The sequence below is a fragment of the Eptesicus fuscus genome, chromosome 4 (genome assembly GCF_027574615.1).
Source record: "Eptesicus fuscus isolate TK198812 chromosome 4, DD_ASM_mEF_20220401, whole genome shotgun sequence".
NCBI classification, from domain to species: domain Eukaryota; kingdom Metazoa; phylum Chordata; class Mammalia; order Chiroptera; family Vespertilionidae; genus Eptesicus; species Eptesicus fuscus.
The window spans coordinates 71,057,425-71,082,790 of NC_072476.1; the positions used below are offsets into that span (position 1 = coordinate 71,057,425).

Sequence of the window (25,366 nt, forward strand, 5' to 3'; positions counted from 1 at the left end):
ATAAAATATTAGTGAAATTTTATGCCCCTTTTAAAAATAGTCATAATGCTTTAACAGAATGTTTAATGGCCTTCATTTACATAAAAATATATGCCTATTTTTTCAAAGCAAATATTGCCCAGAGAAGATTTTTCAAAGAAAAGGAATAACTGCAAAATTCTACCTATGTGACAGAAAAGATCTTTCCTCAAGAGAATGCCAGTTCTTAATATATAGGTTTTCTTCAGCTAAGAACTTATATCGTCACATATAGTAAAATTTTGAAGTACCCAAATATACATTTCACTCTGAAAATTAGAAGATCTATAGAAAAAGACCAATTAATGATACTATCCTTAATATGAGTTCCAAAAAAAGGTGAGTTTTGACAATAAAATAGAAAATTTGTTGAATGTATAATTTATTCTGTACTCACACATCCACAAGTAGTACATAATCTTTACTGTCTTCTGGAATTCCACAGGAATGTCTACAGAAAAATCCTGATAGAAGCAAGGTCCCACAGGAAAATTGCCAGGAAGAGGTGGCCAATTATTTTTTCTGCCTGCAAAATTTTTTTTAAAAAGTTATTTATATTAGGACAAATATGTGCTATTCTTATTTTTGGTTTCAGAATAAAGAACAATATCTATACTTTTATAGGTGTTTTATAAATACAACACTGTATTCTCTACATTCTTGGAGAACTCTAAAAGCCAATCTTTATATCTTTTAAAACATTGGATGTTAAAATCATTTTCCAGTGTCATATAATATTTAGCAGAAACCATTTATGTACAGTTGAAATGAGAAAATGAAAAAGAGCATAGAGGCACATACCCTGTGACTCTGCCCTAAAAAATTACTTTCAAAGTCCCAAGAGTCTGGCTCTCACATGCAGGTCATGCAGTTTTTAAAATCTCTATAATTTCTTTCTCAGTGTCTTACATCTTTAAATATAATTTCTAACCTGTGTGGAGAAGAAAGACTGAGCTTTTGAATCTTTGGAATTTTCTACTGTTAACTTCATGAAAAAAACACAAGATTAACCAATACCAAAAGTATCAAATTCAGAAATCTCGAAGTCTCAGAAAAATAACATCCAAAAGACATATAAGTAAATTATAAAACTATAAGAAAACATGAAACAGTCGTGAAGAAAATGCTAAGGAATTATAGCACCTTCAAAAACCTAGAGAAAAAAACAAATTCAAACTGTGAAGGGGGAAGGTAAAGGGTCTATATAAAGAAATTAGACTGAAAGTAGGGAAAATTTAAAATTAAAGCAATAAGTCAAACATTAAAAATAGAGAGTAAAAATAACATCTAAAGGCCATTTTATCATTTTAGATATGATAATCTCACCTTTTAAAATTAATTTTACAGACCAGAAAAAATTTCATAGCAGAAAAAGCATGACCTATTTCTGATTCTCCCCAACATGTCTCCACTGTTTATCATTCTTTTCTAATTTCATGTAGTTCATGCATTTCTCATACAAGTCTCACACTATTTGAGAAGTAACAGAGCATGACTGTAAAGAACAAGACTTGAAACCAGACATGCCTGGCCTGGCCACTTACTGTCTAGGAGGCCTTGGGCAACTTACTTAAGCTTCTAAAGACTGTGTTTCTACATCTGAAAAATGAGAACAACAACTATACCACCCTTCAGAGAACTGTACTGAGGATTAAATGTATAACATACTACAAATCTATCTCTTAATTTCCCACTCTTCATTACAACCCTTACTAAAACATCTCTCGCAGAAATAACTTGTATTATTCAATGCTAAGGAAATATGATAGCTTTTAGTTATAGGTATTTCAGAAATGTTCAATTACACCTTTAGTTTTCCTTTTAGGGATGTCGCTGATGTTGCAAATAAGAAAATGGCCCAGGATAAATGTACCCTCAGGAGCCCCTGGGTTTACACATTCTAAGATAAGAAACAGATAATTTATTATTGCTGTCCTAGTCTTGTCATCCCATCACTATCCCAGACATACTAACAATGACTTGTCTAGCTCTCTTATCTCTTCATACCCAGAGACTGCTAGCTTTCCCTAAAATACTCTCTTAAAGTGGCCATTGGTAATAACAGTCTGAGTAGATTTCATAGCTAATAATCAATTCAGCATTTATTTATTTCTTTGGCATCATCAAAATACCTGAAGCTTCCTAGAGTCACCACAGACTTATTTCTTTCACATGAATCAACTGATACAAAATACTTGTGAGAACAGGGACAAATACTTTGAAACTACTGGTAGGCTAACTAAACTAGGAGAGTCAAATGTAGTCCCATGTACTCATAAAATTTCATTAGAAGCAAAGACAGCTCAAGTGCATAATCAAAGGTTCGTGGCATTAGAATAAACCAAAATTATCATATTTGAATTCACTTTCTGTGTGATAAGGCTAACACTGTTCTAATCTATCAAAAGACTATGCAAATCAGCCAATTTCAAAGAGCTACACGGTATCAAGTAGAATATCTGCTGTGTCTGATCTCCTTGTTAGAATAGGAAAACAGGGCAGAATTTTATTCACAAACCAAATGACCTAGAGCCAGTGCAGACATTATTTAAAGTGTTTAAAGTTATTTTTATTTCAAACATTTTGGATACTACCATGTTGACTGAGGTTTTGCATTTCTCGTTCTCGACGGTCTAATTCTGCAGCTTTTCTTTCTAGTTCTTCCTGGCGCTTAAGAAGTTCAGCTTGGGCCAAGGCATGTTCCTACATAAAAAATAGTAAGTGAATAGGTTGTCATAAGTATAAAATATTGAAACATTGATATGCTATCTCTTTCTTCTCCCTCATTATGCTAGAAACCTAATTCAAATGTTCTTCCAAAGTATAGGAATTTACTGAAGATTTCAGTTTCAGAAAATATTTTATAGATATTTAATCCATTTGGTCTTTTGGTTATGAAAACCTTCATGGGAATATTGGGCACATTAGGACAGAAAAAATCCTAAGAGTGGTCAGAGTCCTAAGGTAATCAGGAAAATGAAAATAAGGTAATGTCACCTCTGTGCCTAAATGAGTGAATAACAAAGAAAAAGGGAAGTGGTGAGGAAAACAGACAAATGGAGAAAAAAAGCAACTGAATTGACTCTTATGAATTGGGTTAAATGGCATATAAGGTTCCCAATGCAAGAACTCATAACATTTTTTTTTAATAACATCTTATATTTTATAAAATAACGGCATGAAAGAAGGACATGGTTCAGAAATTCTGATCTATAACTCCACCTGCCTTTATGTGATAACAGGAATCCTAGTCATCTACTTTTATCTTGTATTTTTCTCAAACTCCTACCAATGTCTCTTGCTTAGCCATTATAACGCTCTTCCAGTAATATTTATTATTCTGTCATTGTTACTGTAATGGCATTGTGTAATAAAAAGTGATACCAAGCCCTAACCAGTATGGCTCAGTGGATAGAGCATCAGCCTGTGGACTGAAGGGTCTCAGGTTCGATTCCGGTCAAGGGCATGTACCTTGGTTGCGGGCACATCCCCAGTGGGGGGTGTGCAGGAGGGCAGCTGATTGATGTTTCTCTCTCATCGATGTTTCTAACTCTCTCTCCCTCTCCCTTCCTCTCTCTAAAAAGTCAATAAAATATATATATTTTTAAAAAGTGATACCAAAGGCAATAAAATTTTCACTGTAAAAATTATACACCAAGGTAATAGATGAAATAGATAATTGCTAACCTACACTAATAAAAGAGAAATATGAAAACTGACCATACCTCTGAGACGCCCATCAGCCAATCAGGAGTATGCAAATTAACCCAACAAAGATGGCGGGTTAATTTGTATACGCAGGTGCAGAGTGGCCAGGCGGGGCGGGACGCCTGCTATGAGGAGAAGGGTGGGGGCAGAGGGAGCTACAAGAGCGGCGCTCCCACCGGGAGCAAAGACTTGCAAAGGCTCCCGGGCGGCCGGAGCAAAGCCAGGGAAAGGAAGGCCTATTCTTGCACGAATGTTCATGCAATGGGCCTCTAGTCATGGAATAAAGCAAATGTTATAAGTTGAAAGAGACATGTGAGTATTATGGAGTCTACAAGGTGGCTAACCTAGACTCAAAAGTAAGTTAAAAATTAAACAATATGGAATGCAACAAATAAAAAATTATTTAGCTCTGGAAGTAAATGATACTGATATTGTAATTTCCATATGAATTTGCACATGTAACATGAACTAACCTTTGCAATCTGTGTATAAGGTGGAGGTTCCTCTGTTGGTTTCATTATTGCTGGTTGTGTACTGGGTACATTCGGCATTTTCACATTGCCTGGTGGAGGCTAGGAAAATTAAGAAAATGGCAAATTATATAACGCAGCGATCCAACTTTAACTTCTTTCAAAAGGCAAAATACCAACAAAAAGCAAAATGCCAATAACTGCCTCTCTTCTTCCCCTACCATCTCATAGTCAAGTTGGGACAAAGACCTGCTTAAGCTCTCCATCTCCATTTTCTCATTCATTTCTGTACTCTTCAATCTGGGTGCTACCTCTAACACTACATCACAAACAATCTCCTCTAGGATACCGCATGTAACAAACAAACAAACACCTTTGAGTATTTCTTTTTAGTAAAATACACATATGACCACACTAAAGATTTACACCAAGCTTAACTATCAACTCTCCCCTCTTAAGAAAGGTATATGCCAATGCCCTAAGAGGATAGCTCTTGACAGAACCCCACTAATACCCTTGAAAAGAGTTAAGAGGGGAGACCTTAGGTGGATGTGAAATAAAATGCACAACCTCCACTTTGCTGATTAGGATCAGCAGTATTTGAAAGCTGCAAGATCAAAAAGTAGGTGGATATCTACAAACCCATAAAAAGGGAACTGGTTAAATTACTGTGTATACATATGATTCAGTCATTAAAAGGAATGTGTTACAGCTATAGAAGAATGCCTTTTTAAATACTAAATGAAATAAAGTAAACTAAAAAATAGTATGTATATGACAATTTTTACTTTTATAAACACACATTTGTACATGTTCAGAAAAAATTCTGAAAGATCTCAGCAAACTGATATCAGAGGAATTTGCACCTTTTGCTTTATATTCTTTTCTATTATTTGTTTTCCCCAATATACTACCTTAATTTTAAAGTACTTTTTTTATTTTTTTTAAAATTTATTTTTATTTATTGATTTTAGAGAGAGAGAGAGAGAGAGAGAGAGGAGAGTGGGGAAAGGGGGCGAGAGGGAGGATGAGAGAGGGACAGGGAGAGATGGAGAGAGTGAGGGAGGGATGGAGGGGGGAGGGAGAAAGAAAATGAGAGAGAGAGAAACGTCAACTTGTTGTTCCACTTATTTATGCATTCATTGGTTGCTTCTTATATATGCCCTGACCTTGACATATCGGGACGATGCTCTAACCAACTGAGCTACCCGGCCAGGGCTTTAAAATACTTTTGTAATGACCATAAGAAAAAAATTACAAGACAGAGGAAGGAAAAGAAAACATAAAGAAGAAGTTGCAAAGGGAAGTTCAAAGATCAAAAACTATTAAAGCTGAAAGACACCAATATAGCAGGACTTTATCCTGACACAGCAAATAGCAGCTCGGAAAAGGAAGCCAGGCACAACAAAGATAAAATGTAGTACAGCTGATTCTTAAAAACCAAGGGCGAAGAATAGGTAAAACAATTTTGAAGAAAAATAGGGAAGTTAATCAAGGCTTATTTTAAGGATATAGTAATTAATTATGGGTGTGGTACAGAAATGCCAATAAACAAAAAGGACACAGAAACAAACCTACACAAATACAGAAACTTGATAGTCAACAGAGGAGACACTATAAACATCATCTTAAAAAGATACAAATGGAACCTCTAAAAATGAAAACTGTAATAATTCAAATTACAATAGAGAAGTTAAACAGCAGACTACACAACGATAAAGATAAAGAGATAATTAGAAAAATAGAAGTAGGTCTAAAGAAACTGCACAGAACACAGCGGGGGGAGTGGGGACACGAGAGGTTAAGAGAGATGATAACAGTGAGAAAGTCTAAAAAACTAAAGAGTTTCAGAGAACAGAGAATGAGAGTCAATATTCAAACAGAATGTCAGGACACTGATTCTCAAATTTAAAACTCCAGAACCCAACCAAATTAAGAAAAAATAATAACACTAGACACCTCATTGTGAAACTGATTCTTAAAGTCAAAACTCCAAAACCCAGACAAATTACAAAAAAATAACACTAGATAGTTCATTGTGAAAGAGCAAATCCTAAGAACAAGAGATCCTAAAAACAGCAAGAGAAAAAAGACACAAACCTACATAAAAAAATGTCACTACGACTGAGAGCTAATTTCTCAACAGCAACAATGGAAGCCCACACAGAATGTGCCAAGCTAATGAGAGATAAGTGTCAACGTAGATTCCTAAATTCCATAAATTACATTTGAGAACCAAGGTGATAAATATTGAAAAAGTTACTACCAACAGACCCTCACAAAAAAAAAAAAAAAAAAAAAAAAAGCTTACAATTTAGGAATAAGAACAATGATACCAGAAGGAAAATCTGAGATGCAAGAAGAAATATCTTTCTACCTCAATAGCCACTTCTGAGTATATCATCTTATTTTTACACTCATTAAAACTCCAGATTGGAAGGAAAGTGAACCTATCTATAGGGGAAAAGTGGCCACTCTAGTACAACTGAATGTACCAGAGTAAGATGAGGTCTTCTCTTGACAACCCTGAAACTGTGTCTGCTCTGGCAGACCCTGGAGAAAACCTTAGGTATTGAGAAAAAAAGAAAGGCTGTGATGGAGAGAAACAATCAGACAAGTCAGAATAGGAAGAAAGCTACTTTGGGGCAGAATAAAAAACAATGTCTGGCAGAGCAAAGCTGTATATCCTTCTCCCTTGGTGGATGAAATTTCACCAGTTAGAAGTAGACTAAATTTTAAAATATCTCTGTGAAAGTTAAGGGTTATAATTTCTTTTATTTTTTTTAAATTGAAGTATAATTGACATAAAACATTGTTAGTTTCAGGTATATAACATAATGATTTGATATTTGTAAATATTGCTAAATGATCACCACAATAAGTCTAGTAAATCTATCCCCATGTAGTTACAATTTTTTCCTATGATGAGAATTTTTTAAATCTACTCTTTTAGTAACTTTCAAATATACTATACAGTATTATTAACTACTAGAGGCCCGGTGCACGAAATCGTGCACAGAGGGGGGTTGTCCCTCAGACCAGCCTGTACCCTCTCCAATCTGGGACCCCTCAAGGGATGTCCGACTGCCCGTTTAGGCCCGATCCCTGGCAGTCGGACATCCCTCTCACAATCCAGGACTGCTGGCTCCCAACTGCTTGCCTGCCTGCCTTCCTGATTGGCCCTAACCGCTTCTGCCTGCCAGTCTGATCACCCCCTAACCACTCTGCTGCCAGCCTGGTTGATGCTTAACTGCTCCCCTGCCAGCCTGTTTGCCCCCAACTTCCCTCCTCTGCCGGCCTGGTCACCCCTAACTGCCCTCTCCTGCAGGGTTGATCACCTCCAACTGCCCTCCCTTGCAGGCCTGGTTCCTCTCAACTGCCCTCCCTTGCAGGCCAGGTGCCTCCCAACTGCCCTCTCCTGCTGGCCATCTTGTGGTGGCCATCTTGTGTCCACATGGGGGCAGGATCTTTGACCACATGGGGGCAGCTATATTGTGTGTTGCAGTGATGATCAATCTGCATAGTACTCTTTTATTAGATAGGATAGAGGCCTGGTACAGGGGTGGGGGCCAGCTGGTTTGCCCTGAAGGGTGTCCCGGATCAGGGTGGGGTTCCCTTGGGGCGTGGGGCAGCCTGAGTGAGGGGCCTGTGGTGGTTTACAGGCTGGCCACGCCCCCTGGCAACGCAAGCAGAGGCCCTGGTATCTGGAATTTATTTTCCTTCTACAATTGACACTTTGTAGCCTGGAGCAGAGCCAAGCCTGGGGCTCCCTCCGAGGCCAACAGCCATTTGTGTTGGGGTTATAATTGAAACTTTGTTGCCTTAAGCGGGTGGGCCTGGCCAGGGTGTGTGGAAAGCTTTGCTTCCCCTGTTGCCGGCGGCAACCCTGGCCTGCTCTCTCAAGCTCCATTCTGCTGCCATTTGTTTGAATTTGTTTACCTTCTATAATTGAAACTTTGTAGCTTGAGTGGAGGCTTAGGCCTGCAACAGCTGGCAGAAAGCTTGGCTTCCCCTGTTACCTAGGAAACCTTGCTCTCTGTTGCTGTAGCCATCTTGGTTTGGGTTAACTTGCATACTCGCTCTAATTGGATGGTGGGCGTGGCTTGTGGGTGTGGCTTGTGGGTGTGTCAGAGGTATGGTCAATTTGCATATTTGTCTATTATTAGATAGGATAGTCACCATGCTATACATTATAACCCCATGACTTATAATGGAAGTTTGTATCTTTTGACCTCCTCCCCTCCCCCCCCCGCCTTCACCTATTTTGCCCATCCCCACCTTGTCTCTGGCAACTAGCAATCTGTTCTCTATATCTCTGAGCTCAATTGCTTGATGGTTTTTTAAGATTCCACATACAAATGAGATCAAAAGGTATTTGTCTCTATCTTATGTCACTTAGCATAATGCCCTCCAGATCCATCCATGTTGTCACAAACGGCAAGATTTCCTTCTTTTTTATGGCTAAATAACATTTCATTGTGTGGGTCTACTAGTATGTATATATGTGTGTGCATACACACACAGACACATACACAATTTTACTTATCCAGTCATTCATTGATGGATACTTAGATTGTTTCTAATTTTTACATTTTAACACAAATTACCATACTACAGTTGCCTGCTCTGTGTGGCTTTGGAAAATTCAACCAGGGCCAATAAATAAAAGTTATAGTAAGATACATATTTTGGCTCAATAGAATTTAGAAGATTATGACAATCATGGTAATACAATAATAGATGGACTGTTTATAATACAGTGAAATTAAAAAAAAAATATATATATATATATATATATATATATATAATACAGTGAAATCTTTGCACTGGAAATTCCAAAGGTATTTCATTATTAAATAAATTACTTAATATTCAAGATTCTTTTAGGTCATGGAGTGTCCACAGCTGTCTTTCTCATATATAAACAAGTATTTTCTCCTTCCTAGTTTTCTTCCATATTTTAAACACCTATTCAAGAAAATTTTTCCTTGCTTTGTCCTGCCCTTTCTCTTCCACCTGTGAATTAATAAAGTTCCTAAGTATACTCAGAGTCTAAAGCAATGTTTCTTACTGTGTTCATAGTTCTACTGAATAAGAAATCCCTGGTGCTTATTGAAAATGCAGACTCTGGGCCCCATGGTGGACATACTGATTCAAAAACTCAGGGGTTGAGAAGAAGGGAACTGCATTTTTAACAAGCTCCCATTTTTTAGTAAACTGCCCAGGGTGATTCTTAAACACCTTGAAATTTGAGAACTCCCCTCTAGATTACAGCTTCTATAAACCACTGTCCTATCCTTTCTACCTAGTGGAGAGACTGCCAAAAGAAATCTAAAACTTTCTGCAGCTTTCACTGACTTTATCAGCCTCTGATTGAGCAGACAAGAACTGACTGTGGCTGTGCTTAACACCGATTCTCTTGTTATTAGTATTAAAATGATACATACTAATGTTAGAATTGGGACAAATAATTTTATCAGAATAGATAACCATTTTAAAACAAGGCTTTTAAAGATGAGAATAATTGGGGGAGGAGATGCATAATGGAAAGAAGATAGTATATATGTGTACACACACACACACACACACACACACACACACAAGGATGGGAGTTTCCAAATAGAGAAAGGCACATAAAGAAACAGAAGCATGCACCATTCATACTCATTCGTAAATTCATCAAACAGTTACTGAAAAACTATAATGTACCAAAACCAGTTCTAGACACTTGGAGTATATTAATGAACAAAACAGGTAAACATCCCTACCACCTTCACAGAGCTTACATTCTAGCAATGGAAGTTAAACAATACTTACATTGAACACACACATTGTAGAGTATCTTAAGAAAGCAAAAAATTTTATGGAACAACAACAGGAACAGGATAAATGGGTTATGAGTAAAGATGGAGTGGGGATAATTTTACAAATGTGGTTAGGAAGTGAAGAAGTCAGCCTTCCCGGTATCTGGGGGAAAGATCATTTTAGGCAGAGGGAACCGTCAGGACAGTCAGAAGAATGCCCGACATATATGAGAAAGACCAGTGTGCTGGACAGGAATACATGAGGGAATAGAGTGTAAGGAGATAAACAATAGAGATATTAGAGACCAATCTATAGGTTATTTTAAGGACTCTTGGTTTTTACCATAAAGAGTTCTAATCAGGGGACTGAAATGATGGACTTTAAGGAATCACTCTGGCTGCCGAGTTGAAAATAAATGAGAGTGGGCAAAGGTAGATAGAGGTACGTTAGGAAACCACCACTGCAGTAATCCAGGCAAGGGATGACCACAGCTTAAGCAAGTCATGACTATGGAGATAAGGGGTCAGTTCTGGATGTATTTTTAAGGAAGAGCCAACAGGATTTCCTGACAAAACAATGTGAGAGAGAAGGAAATGGAAATAGTGAAATAGCACCAAGGTTTTGGACTAACCAACCAGTAGGACAGAAATAAGAATGAAAATGAGCAGATTTGGCTCAGTGGATAAGAGCATCGGCCTGCGGACTGAAGGGTCCCAGGTTCGATTTCGGTCAAGGGCATGTACCTTGTTAGCGGGCACATCCCCAGTGGGGGGTGTGCAGGAGGCAGCTGATCGATGTTTCTCTCTCATCGATGTTTCTAACTCTCTATCCTTCTCCCTTCCTCTCTGTAAAAAATCAATAAAATATATTAAAAAGAAAATGAGCAGATTTATAAGCAGGGGATTCAGTTCAGTTTTGACATGTTGAATTTGCAATTTCTAAGACATCCAGATAGACATATCTAGTAGGCAGTTGAATATTTGAGTCTGGTGTTCAGAGTAGTGAGTGGTCTGTGCTGGAGATGTAAATTTGGGAGTCACCAGCATATAGATGGTATTTAAAGCTGTAAGATTGGATGAAATCACCATTTGAGTGAGCACAGATAGATATAAGAAGCAAAGCCTAACTCCTGATACACTCCAATATTTGGGATTGGGGGAAGGAGTACAAGAGATACCAGCAAAGGAAAAACTCAAGTGCTCTGAAAGCCAAATGAAAGTGTCTCAAGAATGTGATACTAATTGAATGTCAGTACTGATTATAGATTGAGTAAGACTAAGACTGAAAATTTACCATTGGATAAGATAATGTGGAAGTCTATGGCTATCTTGACAACTGCATTTTGGTACACTCTTGGGAACAAAACCCTTATTGAAGTATCTTTTAGGAGAAGGGACTGAGGAAAAAAAAACAAGTAGACAACTCTTCAGAGGAGTTCTGCAGCAATGGGGAACAAAGGAAATATTTCAGGGAAGGGAATGGATACCAGAAATGGATAGAAAGAAAATTAGGTCAAGATAAAGTCTTGATATAGAGTTACAGTAATCAAGACAGTATGATATTGGCTTAAGGATAGATATATATCAACACAATAAAACTGAGAGTCCAAAAATAAATCCTTACATTTATCATTAATTGATTTTCACCAAGATAATCCAATGAGAAAAAAAGTCTTTTCAACAACTGGTGCTGGAACAAGTAGATATCCACAGGAAAAAGAATGAATTTTTAAACTTATCTCTTACCATACATAAAAATTAACTCAAAATGGATCATAAACTTAAATGTAAACACTAAAACTATACACCTCTTGGAAGAAAGCACAGTGGTAAGTTTTTATGGCCTTCAGCTGGGCAATGGTTTCTTACACATAACACCAAATATATAAACAACCAAAGAAAAAATATCCTCAGTTGAGTATTAAAAAATTTTTTTAATCAATAAAAAGAAATTAAGTTCTTACTGATACATGCCACAATATAGAACCTTTAAAGCATTGTGCTAAGTGGAAAAAAAGGAAACACCAAAGACCATATATTGTAGAATTCCATTTATATGAAATGTCCAGAATAGGCAAACTATAGAGACAGAAAATAAATTAGTAGTTGTCTAGAGCTGTAAAGGGAGGGGGAATGTGAAGTGACAGCTAAATGGTACAGTTTCTTTGGAAGTGGGAGTTACAAAAATATTCTAAAATTAGAATTTGGTAATGCTTGTGCAACTCTATGACTACACTAAAAATACTGAGTTGTACACTTTAAATGAGTGCATGTTATATTATGTTTTTTTAAAAAAGCAGTTAAAACATGAATAGATTTTCGTGGGATTTTTTTCCCCTCAGATGGAAGAAAACACAACATACTTTTTATAGGAATAATCCAGCAGAAAGTGAAAAAAAAAACATAAAAACAAATGATGCAGGAGATGGCGATTTAGCAAAGTTCTTAAGGTGAGGAGGTATAGAATCTAGTGCACAAATAGAAAGAATGGCTTTAGACATTCTGGTTCATCTGAATGATGAACAGCTGGTTCATCTGTAAATAAGTAAGAAAGCAGCATATATAAGTGTAAATGCTGGTAGGTAGATGTGATGGTGGAAATCCTTGGATGTTCTCTACTGACTGCTTTAACTTTCTCAGTAAAATAAGCCAAGGTTATCAGCCAAGAATGAAGATGGGGAAGAGATTTTAAAGATAAGGAAAGAGGAAGAAGAGTGTGGACAGTTAAATGACTAGAATATTCAGCACAATTCAGAGCTTGTCGTGAACTGAAAGTGAGACCCTTCAGCATGGTTTCTCCAACCATATTTAGCTGCTAGGGTATGGGCAGACAATAGAGTTGTATTTAACCAGTGCTTGGGTTTTAGCTAAGGGATTATGTCAAAATAGGGGGGAAAGGGGCAGGCAAGGAGTTGAAGATGCATGCAAGGGAGTGATTATAATGACTGAATGTGGAATTTAAACTGAGAGAAGACAAGAGGTGAATAAAGGGCAGTGGCACAGTAGGATAAATAAACTAGAGGTCCTGGTGGAGTTTAAAGATGTGTTGATATTGAGGAACTAAGGGAATGACGAAAAAGATACCTGAATTAAAAATTATGGAAGAGTAAGTAACTATAATGAGTCTAGGATATGACCAGAGGAATGAATGACTTGAGATAACATGGAAGGCAAAAATCAATGGAAAAAATGAGGTCAAGGCACTGAGAGGCAGAATATTGGGTATACAACCACTAAGAATTCAAAATAAGCATAGAGTTAGAGCCTGGCTGGTGTGGTACAGTGGTTGAAGGTCAACCTATGAACCAGGAGATTATGGTTCAATTCCCGGTTGGGGCACATGCCTGGGTTGTGGGCTTGATCCCCAGTGGAGGTATGCTGTAGGAGGCTAATCAATGATTCTCTCTCACCATTGATTTCAGAGAGGATGGTAATTATATATATATATATAATTACCATCCTCTCTGAAATCAATAAAAATATTTTTTAATTCTTTTAAAATAATAATGTTAGAAAGAGTAATGGTAAATCAAGAACTAAAATTAAGACATGTTTAGAAAGAGAAATGAGGGGTAATAAAATTCAGGGCTCAGTAGATGATAGCCGCAGAGTAGTGAGACCCAAATGTAATCTGATGACATGAGATTCAAAAGTGGGTATTTTTTATAAAAGAAAAAGGAAGAATGTCTGGAAGCAGAATGAGAAATAATATATCTACCCCACCTTTATGCCCAATTGTCTGAGAGCTGTGAGAGAAAAACAGCTAGTTTTTAAGATGGTTGCAAGGGAAGAGTGTCCTCATAAATAGGCCAGTTTCCACAGAGAAAACATTCATAGAAAAGGATAAGGATACATGGGATTTTGATGAAAATGGACTGTGACATTTAGAGAATACAATATAAAGGTTCAGAAATTAAGGAAATAGAAGGATACAGAATAAGGAATGTGCAGAGCACCATGAGTATTAAAATCCAGGAGATTGGGAGAAACCAATATGGCAGCATAGGTAAACACCTAAACTGCTGCCTCGCACAACAATATCAAACTACAACTAAAAGACAAAACGGACACCATCCAGAACCACAGGAAAGCTGGCCGACTGGAAATTCTACAACTAGAAGAAAAGAGGAAAGCACACTGAGACTCATAGGAGCTGCAGGAGGCAGAGGTACGGAGACTCGCACACGGAGAGGACGGGTGGCTGTGTGCATGGGTGGCTGGCTTTCTAAAGCGGGAGGGAGAAGGAAACTCCCGACTGCTGAACTCCAGTTCTGGGCAAGTTTCTGGGAACCCCAACTCATTCGGGGAGAAACTGGACTGTCTGGCAGTGGGTGAAACTTGAGGGCAGCTTTCTCCCAGAGGTGCTTGCAGCGATTACCGAGGGACACTGAGACCCAGGGGCCTCATAGGGCAGGGCTGACGGGAAACCAAAACTGTCTGCTCTGCCCTGAAACCCCGCCCCATCCAAGCTGAACACAGAGGCTTTTGCAATTTTGCACATCTTGTCTCATAAGAGTGTCTCCAGCACAGAAGTTCTCCCAGCGTAGACACAGCTGATCCTCACAGCCAATTGGCCTGGAGGTCAATTCATCCCAGTGATACCAACAACAATCAAGACTTAACTACAACAAGTCTGACCACACAGTCCACAAAGGGGTGCACCAAGAGTGACCACCTCAGGTAACTGGGGAGGCTGAGCCACTGGGCCCTAGAGGACACCTAGCACACAAAACTACTCTACCAACTCAGGGAAGCAGCGAAAATGTGGAGACAAAGAAACAGATTACAAATGAAAGAAATGGAGGAAAACAACTGGATATAGAGTTCAAAACCATGGTTATAAGGTTTTTCAAGAATTTCCTAGAAAAGGCCGATAAATTTAGCGAGACCCTCGAGGAAATGAAAAAGGACCAACTAGAAATTAAACATACACTGACTGAAATAAAAAATATTATACAGAGATCCAACAGCAGACTAGAGGACCGCAAGAATCAAGTCAAAGATTTGAAATACAAAGAAGCAAAAAACACTCAACTGGAAAAGAAAAAAGAAAAAAGCATCCAAAAATTTGAAGATAAGGAGCCTCTGGGACAACCTCAAGCGTACCAACATCCGAATTATGGGGGTGCCAGAAGAAGAGAGCAAGATATTGAAAACCTATTTGAAGAAATAATGACAGAAAACTTCCCCCACCTGGTGAAAGAAATAGGCTTACAAGTCCAGGAAGCACAAAGAACCCCAAACAAAAGGAATCCAAAGAGGACCACACCAAGACACATCATAATTAAAATGCCAAGAGCAAAAGACAAAGAGAGAATATTAAAAGCAGCAAGAGAAAAACAGTTAATTACCTACAAGGGAGCACCCATATGATTGTCAGCTGATTTCTCAACAGAAACTATGCAGGTGAGATGGGAGTGGCAAGAAATATTCAAAGTGATGAATAGCAAGAACCTACAACCAAGATTACTCTACCCAGCAAAGCTATCATTCAGAATTGAAGGTCAGATAAAGAGCTTCACAGATAAGAAAAAGCTAAAGGAGTTCATCACCACCAAACCAGTATTATATGAAATGCTAAAAGGTATTCTTTAAGAAGAGGAAGAAGAAGAAAAAGTAAAGATAAAAATTATGAACAACAAATACATGTTTAGCAACAAGTGAATCTAAAAATCAAGTGAATAAAAAATCTGATGAACAGAATAAACTGGTGAATATTATAGGATCAGGGGCATAGAAAGGGAGTGGACTGACAATTCTAGGGGGTAAAAGGGTGTGGGGGTTGTGGGAAGAGACTGGACAAAAAGCGTAAACCTATGGATGAGGACAGTGGGGGGGAGGTAAGGGAAGAGGGTGGGGTGAGAACCGGGTGGAGGGGAGCTATGGGAGGACAAAAGAGGAACAATTGTAATAATCTGAACAATAAAGATTTGTTAAATTTTTTTTTTAAATCCAGGAGATTAAAAGCTCCTTGGGAGCATGGGGCTTCTTATAGAGACTGACCTAAATAGGAATAAAGGGCATAATGAGAGTGCTCAGAGCACCTTCGAGCCCGGTGACTTCCCAGTGTTCAGATCCTCGGACTTTCCTCACAGCATGGCCCCCAAACGCCAGTTTTCGCTCCCGCCCCAAATGGAGAAACCAAAAGCGCCTCCAGCCCCCAAGCTGGAGAAGAAGCCAACCCCTCAGGACTTGCCAAAGGGAGAAAAAGAACAGCAAGAAGGGATTAAACATATTGATGAAGTACAAAATGAAAGAGACTTAATGAACAAGCCAATGAGAAGATTTTGAAAGTAGAACAGAAATATAACAAATTCCGCCAACCAATTTTTCAGAAGAGGTCAGAATTGATCACCAAAATCCCAAATTTGGGGTAACAACATTTGTCAACCATCCACAAGTGACTGCACTGCTTGGGGAAGAGGATGAAGAGGTGTTGCATTATTTGACAAGAATTGAAGTGACAGAATTTGAAGATATTAAATCAGGTTACAGAATAGATTTTTTTTTTTTTAATGAAAATCCTTACTTCGAAAATAAAGTTCTCTCCAAAGAGTTTCATCTGGTGATTCATCTTCAAAGTCCACTGAAATCATATGGAAATCTGGAAAGGATTTGACGAAACATTCAAGTCAAACACAGAATAAAGCCAGCAGGAAGACAGCATGAGGAACCTGAGAGCTTCTTTACCTGGTTTACTGACCATTCTGATGTAGGTGCAGATGAGTTAGGAGAAGTCATCAAAGATGACATTTGGTCAAATCTATTACAGTACTATTTCCTGACATGGATGATGAAGAAGGGAAGGAGAAGATGATGATTATGAAGAAGAGGAAGGTTTGAAAGATATTGATAAGGAAGGGATGAGAATGAAGATGAAGAAGATGAAGATGATGATGAGGGGGAAGGAGAGGAAGATGAAGGAGAAGATGACTAATGAACACTGATGGATTCCAACCTGTTTTAATTTTCTCGAGTCCCTGGGAGCAAGTTGCAATCTTTTTTTTTTCCCCCCTCTTGTGCTCAGCTGCCCTGTTTTTGAGGTGTCTTTTCTCTCCTTTACACAATAGTTCTCACCTTACTGGGGGGGGGGGAGGGGGGCGGGGAGATGTACCTTAAGCAGAATACAGTGGGAAAAGAATCTCTGCCCCTTTCTGGTCCAAATTCATTTTTACCCCTTCCTATCTCAAGAAAACCTTTATGGAATCAACACCACCATGCTCTGTGGGGGGAAAAAAAAAAAACCTTCTGCTGCCTTAGCTCTGCTGGGAGCTGGAGGTTGCTAGGCCCCTGTGTAGTAGTGCATAGAATTCTAGCTTTCTTCCTTTCTCTGTATATTGGGCTGAAAGATTACACTATGTCTGTATGTGAATATGGACAGTTAGCATTTACCAACATGTATCTGTCTACTTCCTCTTGTTTAAAAAAAGAAAAAAAAAACTTAAAAAGAGGGGCGATTATAGAAGGTCAGCAAAGGGTGGGTTTGAGATGTTTGGGGGGGTTAAGTAGGCATTTTGACAACATAGCTTCTCCTTTGGCATGTTTAATTGTGATGTTTACCGGACATCTTTGCAGTCTAAGATAACACTTTTTAAATAAAATTATCTCCTAATGATGACCTGAACCCTCCCACTCGATGGGAAAACTGTAGGATCTTATTCGGAATTGACATTTCTCTATTGTAATTTTGTTCCTGTTTATTTTTTTTAAAAAATTTTTTTGTTTCACTGGAAAGATGATGTTTTAAATGTTACAAGTGTACAAGTTGCTTTGTTACATACAATAAAACTAAATGTGTATATTAAAAAAGGGGGGGGGGGTAATGAGATTAGTCCTGATGAATTTAGACAAATGTTGTGGGTAGAAGGTGATAGATGCTCTGGGGGCTCCACTTTGACCCTTTTAAGTGGATGTGAAGAGATGATGAGTAACATATTCCTATTTCAGTGTAGTGTACAGACCCTAAAGTGAACCTTAATGATTCTCCCCTCCTAGTGTCACATCCTTGAGTACATGCAGGTCCATGACTTGTTTCTAGCCAACAAAATATGGTGTAAGTGATGGGATGTCATTCTCTTGGTTATGTTACATTATATAAGACTTCATCTTATCAGACTAGAGGGACAGATACTCTGAAGACCTGATGAAGTTAAGTGAGCATGTTGGAGAAGGCTACATGCAAGGAACTGTGGATGGCACCCATGAACTGAGGGCTATCTCCAGCTGACAGCCAGCAATGTCAACAACTTAAATAAGCTTGGAAGCAGATTCTTCCACAATCAAGCCTCTAGATGAGAATATTGCCCAGATAACACCTTGATCACAGCCTTGTGAAACCCTAAGCAAGTGACTCAGTCACTGATTCACAGAAACTGTGAAATAATAGCCCTAACCAGTTTGGCTCAGTGGATAGAGCATTGGCCTTTGGACTGGGGGGTCCCAGGTTCGATTCCAGTCAAGGGCATGTACCTTAGTTTCGGGCACATCCCCAGTAGGGGGTGTGCAGGAGGCAGCTGATAGATGTTTCTCTCTCATCGATGTTTCAAACTCTCTATCCCTCTCCCTTCCTCTCTGTAAAAAAATCAGTAAAATATATTTTAAAAAAGAAACTGAAATAATAAATGTGCAGTTTTTCAAGCTGCTAAGTTTGTAGTGATTTATTATACAGCAATAGAAAAGTAATGTATCTAGTATGAGAGGTTCATCTTGACCCAGTGAAGGAGGGGAAGATAATGTAGGGAAGCCAGGCATTATGACCACACAGTCTTTCTTGACTCAATTCAATGACTGATAAAAGGCTAAGGAGTGGTGGTCTCAATAGAGTTGGATGTTAGTCAGTAAATGACTTCAGCTAGAGCAAATAACACATTAGAGGATAGCACTAAAAAGACAGTTTAGCGGGTAAGTACATGAAGACTCTATACATTCTGTTCAATTTTTCTGTAAACCTAAAACTGCTCTAAAAAAAAGAGTCTAGAAAAAACAATTTTTAAGGCAATCTGAGGTCAAATCATGTAGGGCCCCCACATTGCCACACTACTAAACAGCCAATGCTTAATCCATGAGACCTCTGCTTTAGGAAAATAATTCTAATTCCAGTCACAGTGCAAAAAAAGAAGAAACGTAAGTGGATAGGCCACTGTATTATTTCACAGGAGTACCTGAATTAGGACAGTTTAGTAGGAATGAAAAGGACAGACTGGTAATATCTCCTGGAGGTATAAGTGACAGGATGTGGCAACTGATTAGGTGTTAAAAAAGAAGAAGAAGCTTTTGAGCTAAAGAGGACACAGGTATTTCTAACCAATGACACTAAGAGGATATAGAAGGCAATAGTTACCATTAATTGGGATTAGAAACAAAGAAGATTGGTTCCAGAAAGGACAGATAATAAGCTCTAAAAAAAAAAAAAAAAAAGGAAAAGATTAAAAAAAGAAATGCACAACAAAAAAAAAATAAAGACAGGCATTATAGTACAGAAATTGTTTTTTCAGTATTAGAGATAGGTAAACTGCTAAATACAATTATCTCCTCAGTCCCTGAAGCTAAAATTTTTATCCATTTTCAAAAGAAAAACTTATATTAGAAATAATTCAACTCAACACTTTCCACCCTGCCTCTATTTTTACACATTAAAAAAAAGATGCTCGCCGAAACCGGTTTGGCTCAGTGGATGGAGCGTCGGCCTGCGGACTGAGGGGTCCCGGGTTCGATTCCGGTCAAGGGCATGTACATTGGTTGCGGGCACATCCCCAGTAGAGGGTGTGCAGGAGGCAGCTGGTCGATGTTTCTCTCTCAACGATGTTTCTAGCTCTCTGTCCCTCTCCCTTCCTCTCTGTAAAAAATCAATAAAACATATTAAAAAAAAAAAAAAAAAAAGATGCTCAAAGAGGTTAGATGGTTTGCCTAAAGTTACCAACTAATTAGCACCAGTGTCTAGCATAGAATCCAGGTCTTATGACTCTCCGTCTACTTTATGTCCTGAATTATCTTAGTTAGAGGCAGCTCTTACTTTCATAAATCAATTACCTGTGTACCTTTAAGATTAGAAATAACAATGTGGGCATACCAATACGTGGCATTTTCTTCTCCTGGTTCTTCTTTCTGCCAAAAGATACAGACCTTACTATATATATGACAGAAAGGGTTCTTCTGTATACCAGTAAAAGACAGAAATTATATATGGCAACAACTAGCAGAACAGAAAAGGTCCAGGTAGCCTATCCTTGAAGAAAACCAATATGACAGTAAACTAAAGCACTGAGAAATATCACTAATGATTTGTATCAGCAGCTCCACACTTCCCCCATACACATAGGTGTCCCACCAGAAGATATCCTGTCTGAAGCCATGAATACCATCACCAGTAGCTGAAACTAGTGAAAAAGAAACTGCAGTAGGCATTTCAACTGTTACCTAATTTAAAAGGGAAACATTCTCCATAAATACATACCAATTCTCAAAGATGAACTAATTTTTCTAGTAATTTATATATTAAATTTTAGAGGATAGGCCAGGGAACTCACCCATCATGCTCAATATAAGTTCATTAGGAAAATGCATTTTAGGTCGAACAAAAAAGTGATTTCATAACTCAAGAGTATCCATTTTTTATAGCACATCTCAGTTCACACCAGCCACATTCAAGTGCTCAATAGCCTTCCATTATACTGCCAACAGACTTAGTTTATACTGTGACAACTCCCTTCTCTGAGTTTAGAATATAGAGTGAATATATAAATTATTTAAATTATTTGAATATTTAATTGTTGCTTTCCTTAAAGCAAGAGTAGGGAACCTTTTATCTGCCAAGGGCCATTTAGATATTTATAACATCATTCAAAGGCATACAAAATTATCAACTTAAAAATTAGCCTGCAATAGTGTATTTGGTCAAACATTTGATTAATTCATCCCTAATGCCTTGGCAGGGCCAAATGATTTCACGGGCCATTATACAGGCGCAGACTGGACATTCCCCACCCTTGCCCTAACATGTCCATTCAGACAGTAAACCAGATATAAAAGGAAATCTAAAGACACTACTAGCAAGATGGAAAAGGTAAAGGTTTTATAGAAAACAAATGAGTTAGTAAACCAGTTCTGCCACTTAAAAGCTGAATGGCCTTTGTCTCAGATTTTTTATTAAAAAATAGCCATTTTGAATGTTCTAAAAATCCAGTAAGATAATATAGATAAAGCACATGGCACAAAATAGACAACTTGATAAAGAATACTATCACTGATTAAAAAAAAAAAAAAAAGTAAAGTTGCCCCTGTCAAGGTTAAACCTATTTCTTGCTAGTAAAAGCTTCCAAAAAAGTATATGAAAACCTCTTTTTATTCTTTATCAGTAGACTTCAAGTCTTTTTCCCATCTCCACCTCCCCCAAATGAAACTGACATTTTTACATGTCAAAACTGGTCCACTTATTGGCCATTTAACATGGTTCAATCTGAAATTTACTTGCTCAATTAACACTGTAGTCATCCCAGCCTGGGTTGCAGGTACTACACACAAGCAAAGGATGCAAAATGAGGGCTTTAAATTTAAAATTTCATTCCTAGCATAATGCTTTTACTTTATACAAAGCTCTTCCAAAAAATAAAAAGTTAATATAATAATCTTGAAAAAAATTTCCAAGTGAAATCCTACATAATATTTTTTTTAATCCTCACCTAAGGATATTTTTTATTGATTTTAGAGAGAGGAAGTGAGAAAGAAGGGAGGAAGAGGGAGAGAGAGACATCAATGTGAGAGAGAACATCAACTGGTTGCCTTCCTTATGTGCCCCAACCAGGAACTGAACCCACACCTAAGTATGTGCCCTGACCAGGAATCGAACCCACAACCTTTTTGGTGTATGGGACGACACTCCAACCAACTGAACCACCTGACCGGAGCTCCTACATAATCTTTTAAAATAATTTTCTATACTATGAAAACATATATCTGAAAAAGGTGATCAAATAAGGATCATTACACTGATATGTACAATCAAGCACAAAACTCTAGTATTGTTAAGAGGATGACTAATATTTTAAGAGCCAATAATTTTCTAAAATTAGAGACCTCATGAGTATGATATTTAAGTAAATACTCAAACACAGAAGACAAAATTATTTGCCAGAGAAATTTTGAGGGAGAATTCTCAACAGAACCTACCTCAGTAGTTCTCAAAATTGGTTCACAATGAAAGGGCTAAAACAAAAACAAACAACAAAACTGCCCTAACTATAAGAGATTAGGGTACTAATGGATAGTATAATAAAGTTCCCCTGGTGTTTCTAATATGCATCTAGGGTACAGAACCCCTGTTCTACAAGGATTTTTTCTCGTACTCCTGCATTTTATAGGTCAATGAATTTTGAAGAGAATAATATGTTCCTAGGCCAGGTAAAGTTCCAGAGGTTCTAGGCTACCAGCGGCTAAAACTATTCAGAATAACATAATTCAAATGACAATCATACAAATATTCATGGTACAGTTACATACTTAGGTCTCTTTCATTGTAAGAAAACATCACCCCACATTACCACAACACACATACCAAAAAAAAACACAAACAAACAAAAAACTCCCTCTCCTATTTAAAATACTACAGTAAGATTTACATATTAGAGGGATTGTTAGCAACTTAATTTGTAGAACATAAAAGAAAATTTGCAGTATTTCACTAGGACCATCAAAGTAAGTTTCAATTACTACTGATATTACTTCCTGCTTAAAAAAATAAAAATTAAATTGCTTAATTCTAAATAAAATACTAATAGCTTGTTTTAAATAAATTTAAACATTCAACTAAAAAAACCATAATTGATATATAATTGCTATTTAACTTCACTTTTAACATTTAAAAGTAGTCCAATTAAGAATAGTCTTACTGTTCTAGAATCCGAGAATGGATTGTATTCATCAAGTCCTGGTGGAACATTTCTTGTCACCTGTGTAACTGATGGGTCCTGGAATAAAATGTGAAAGGGAAAATTTTTACTTATCATTTAAGACACAATTTACAAAGCATCTGCTTTATCTTTACTTTTGGTCACCCAGCAAAGCTAACAGAGGAAAATAAAGAAGATTATCAGATGTACTTTAGTTCCATTTCAACAAAGTTGAAATATAAACACACAGCCTTTGCATCCTCAAAGAAAAACAAATGAAGACTGGGTTAGATGCAAATCAGATGCTTGCAATTATATATAGACTGAAAATAGACCACATCTTAATAGCTGTGTAACTGACTGCACAAGAGCATCTTAACAAATCTTGGAAAACCCACCATCCTTTCCTTCAGACTCCACACAGAGTTCAGGTTCCCCCTTTTTATATCTTCCATCAGTTTTCCCTAATACAGATTCCAAGTACCACTTTACAAATCAATGTCTTGTACAGGTAACATCTAGAGCATTCAAAATTAAGTACCTCTTACTTGTTTATTCTACTCCAATACTTCCACTGACCATAGTTCATTTTCCCACATGACCCTGGACCGTCTCCCCTTTCCCAAGTATAATAGACTAGAGGCCCGGTGCACGAAATTCGTGCACAGTGGGCTGGGGGTGTCCCTCAGCCCAGTCTGCACTGTCTCCAATCTGGGACCCCTCAAGGGATGTCAGACTGCCCGTTTAGGCCCGATCCCAGTGGGATCGGGCCTAAACGGGCAGTCTGACCTCCCTCTCACAATCCAGGACTGCTGGCTCCCAACCGCTCACCTGCCTGCCTCCCTGCCTGATTGCCCCTAAGCGCTTCTGCCTGCCAGCCTGATCACCCCCTAACCACTCCCATGCCAGCCTGATCGACACCTAACTGCTCCCCTGCCAGCCCGATTGCCCCTAACTACCCTCCCCTGCCGGCCTGGTCACCCCTAACTGCCCTCCCCTGCTGGCCTGGTTGCCCCTAACTGCCCTCCCCTGCTGGCCTGGTTGCCCCTAACTGTCCTCCCCTGCAGGCCTCATCATCCCCAACTGCCCTCCCCTGTGGCCTGGTAACCCCTAACTGTTCTCCCTTGCCAGCCTGGTCGCTCCTAACTAGCCCTTTCCTGCAGGCCCGGTCCCACCCAACTGCCTTTTCCTGCAGGCCTGGTTGCTCCCAAGTGCCTCCCCTGCAGGCCTTGTCCCCTCCAACTGCCCTCCTCTGCAGGCCTGGTCACCCTCAACTGCCCTCCTCTGCTGGCCTGGTCACCCCTAATTGCCCTCCCCTGCAGGCCTGATCACACACAATTGCCCTCCCCTGTAGGCCTGGTCACTCCCAACTGCCCTCCTCTGCATGCCTAATCACCCACAACTGCCATCCCCTGAGGGCCATCTTGTGGCGGCCATCTTGTGTCCACATGGGGGCAGCCATCTTTGACCACATGGGGGTGGCCATCTTGTGTGTTGGAGTGATGGTCAATTTGCATATTACCCTTTTATTAGATAGGATTACCTACCACACTATCCCAGCTTTTCAAATCTTTTAATACTAGGTCTTCGTGCAAATAACTCAATCAAAATAACCTAAATATTTACTCTACTAGAGGCCCAGTGCACAAATTTGTGCACTGGGGGGGGGGGTTGTCCCTCAGCCTGGACTGCGGATTGTGAGAGGGCGCAGATGCACAATTGGGGCCAGAGAGGGACAGGAGAGGTTGGCCAGCCGGGGAGAAACCGCGGGAGGGCTCCAGGGCATATCCAGCCTGTCTCGCTCAGTCCTGATCATCCGGACCCCAGCAGCAAGCTAACCTACCAGTCGGAGCATCTGCCCCCTGGTGGTCAGTTCACGTCATAGCGACTGGTCAACCAGTTGACTATCTGCCCCCTGGTGGTCAGTGCATATCATAGCGAGTGGTTGAGCAGCTTTAGCATATCATTAGCATATTACGCTTTGATTGGTTGAATGGCCAACCGGACAACTGGACACTTAGCATATTAGGCTTTTATTACATAGGATTTCTCTTGATTGTGAATATAATTATGAATATAAAACACAAACATAATGAACATCTCAACTAAATCAACTACATAATTAATGTGAAAAACATTTGCAAACTGAAATGTAACCTCATTGGCCTCCATATCCCTACTTTCAAAATTTGGCATGCATCAGAATCAAATAAAACACAGACTGTTGTACCCCACCCCCAGAATTTCTGATTCAATAGGTCTGAGGGAAGGCCTGAGAATCTGTATTTCCCAGGTGTTGTGCTGCTGTCTGAATACCACTGCTCTCTTTTCTATAAGGTACCTTCTCCTATTTATCTTCCTCAACACAGATATCAAAGTTACCTTTAAAAAATTAATAGCTAACCTTGTCATTCCCCTCTTCCAATCCCTCTCCTATATCCCTCATCTATTTCAATTTTTGTAGAGGCTCTCCACTAACTAT

The 25,366-nt window shown here is 38.7% G+C and overlaps 1 protein-coding gene and 1 pseudogene across 4 annotated transcripts in view; one reads left to right on the forward strand and one right to left on the reverse strand.

Annotated features, from left to right (window-relative positions):
• The window catches only part of SCAMP1 (secretory carrier membrane protein 1), a 113,016-nt gene that overhangs the window by 71,841 nt on the left and 15,809 nt on the right, over positions 1–25,366 (reverse strand). For 3 of the 4 annotated variants that reach the window (XM_054715132.1, XM_054715133.1, XM_008161967.3), the window contains exons 2-5: positions 22,885–22,962; positions 4,200–4,298; positions 2,613–2,721; positions 416–544 (exon numbers count right to left, since the gene is read on the reverse strand). In XM_054715132.1, coding sequence (XP_054571107.1) covers positions 416–544; positions 2,613–2,721; positions 4,200–4,298; positions 22,885–22,962 — 415 coding nt within the window. The remainder of the gene's footprint in view (positions 1–415; positions 545–2,612; positions 2,722–4,199; positions 4,299–22,884; positions 22,963–25,366) is intronic. The other variant, XM_008161968.3, reaches the window with a different exon arrangement.
• On the forward strand, positions 16,097–17,003 carry LOC103305215 (protein SET-like; annotated as a pseudogene).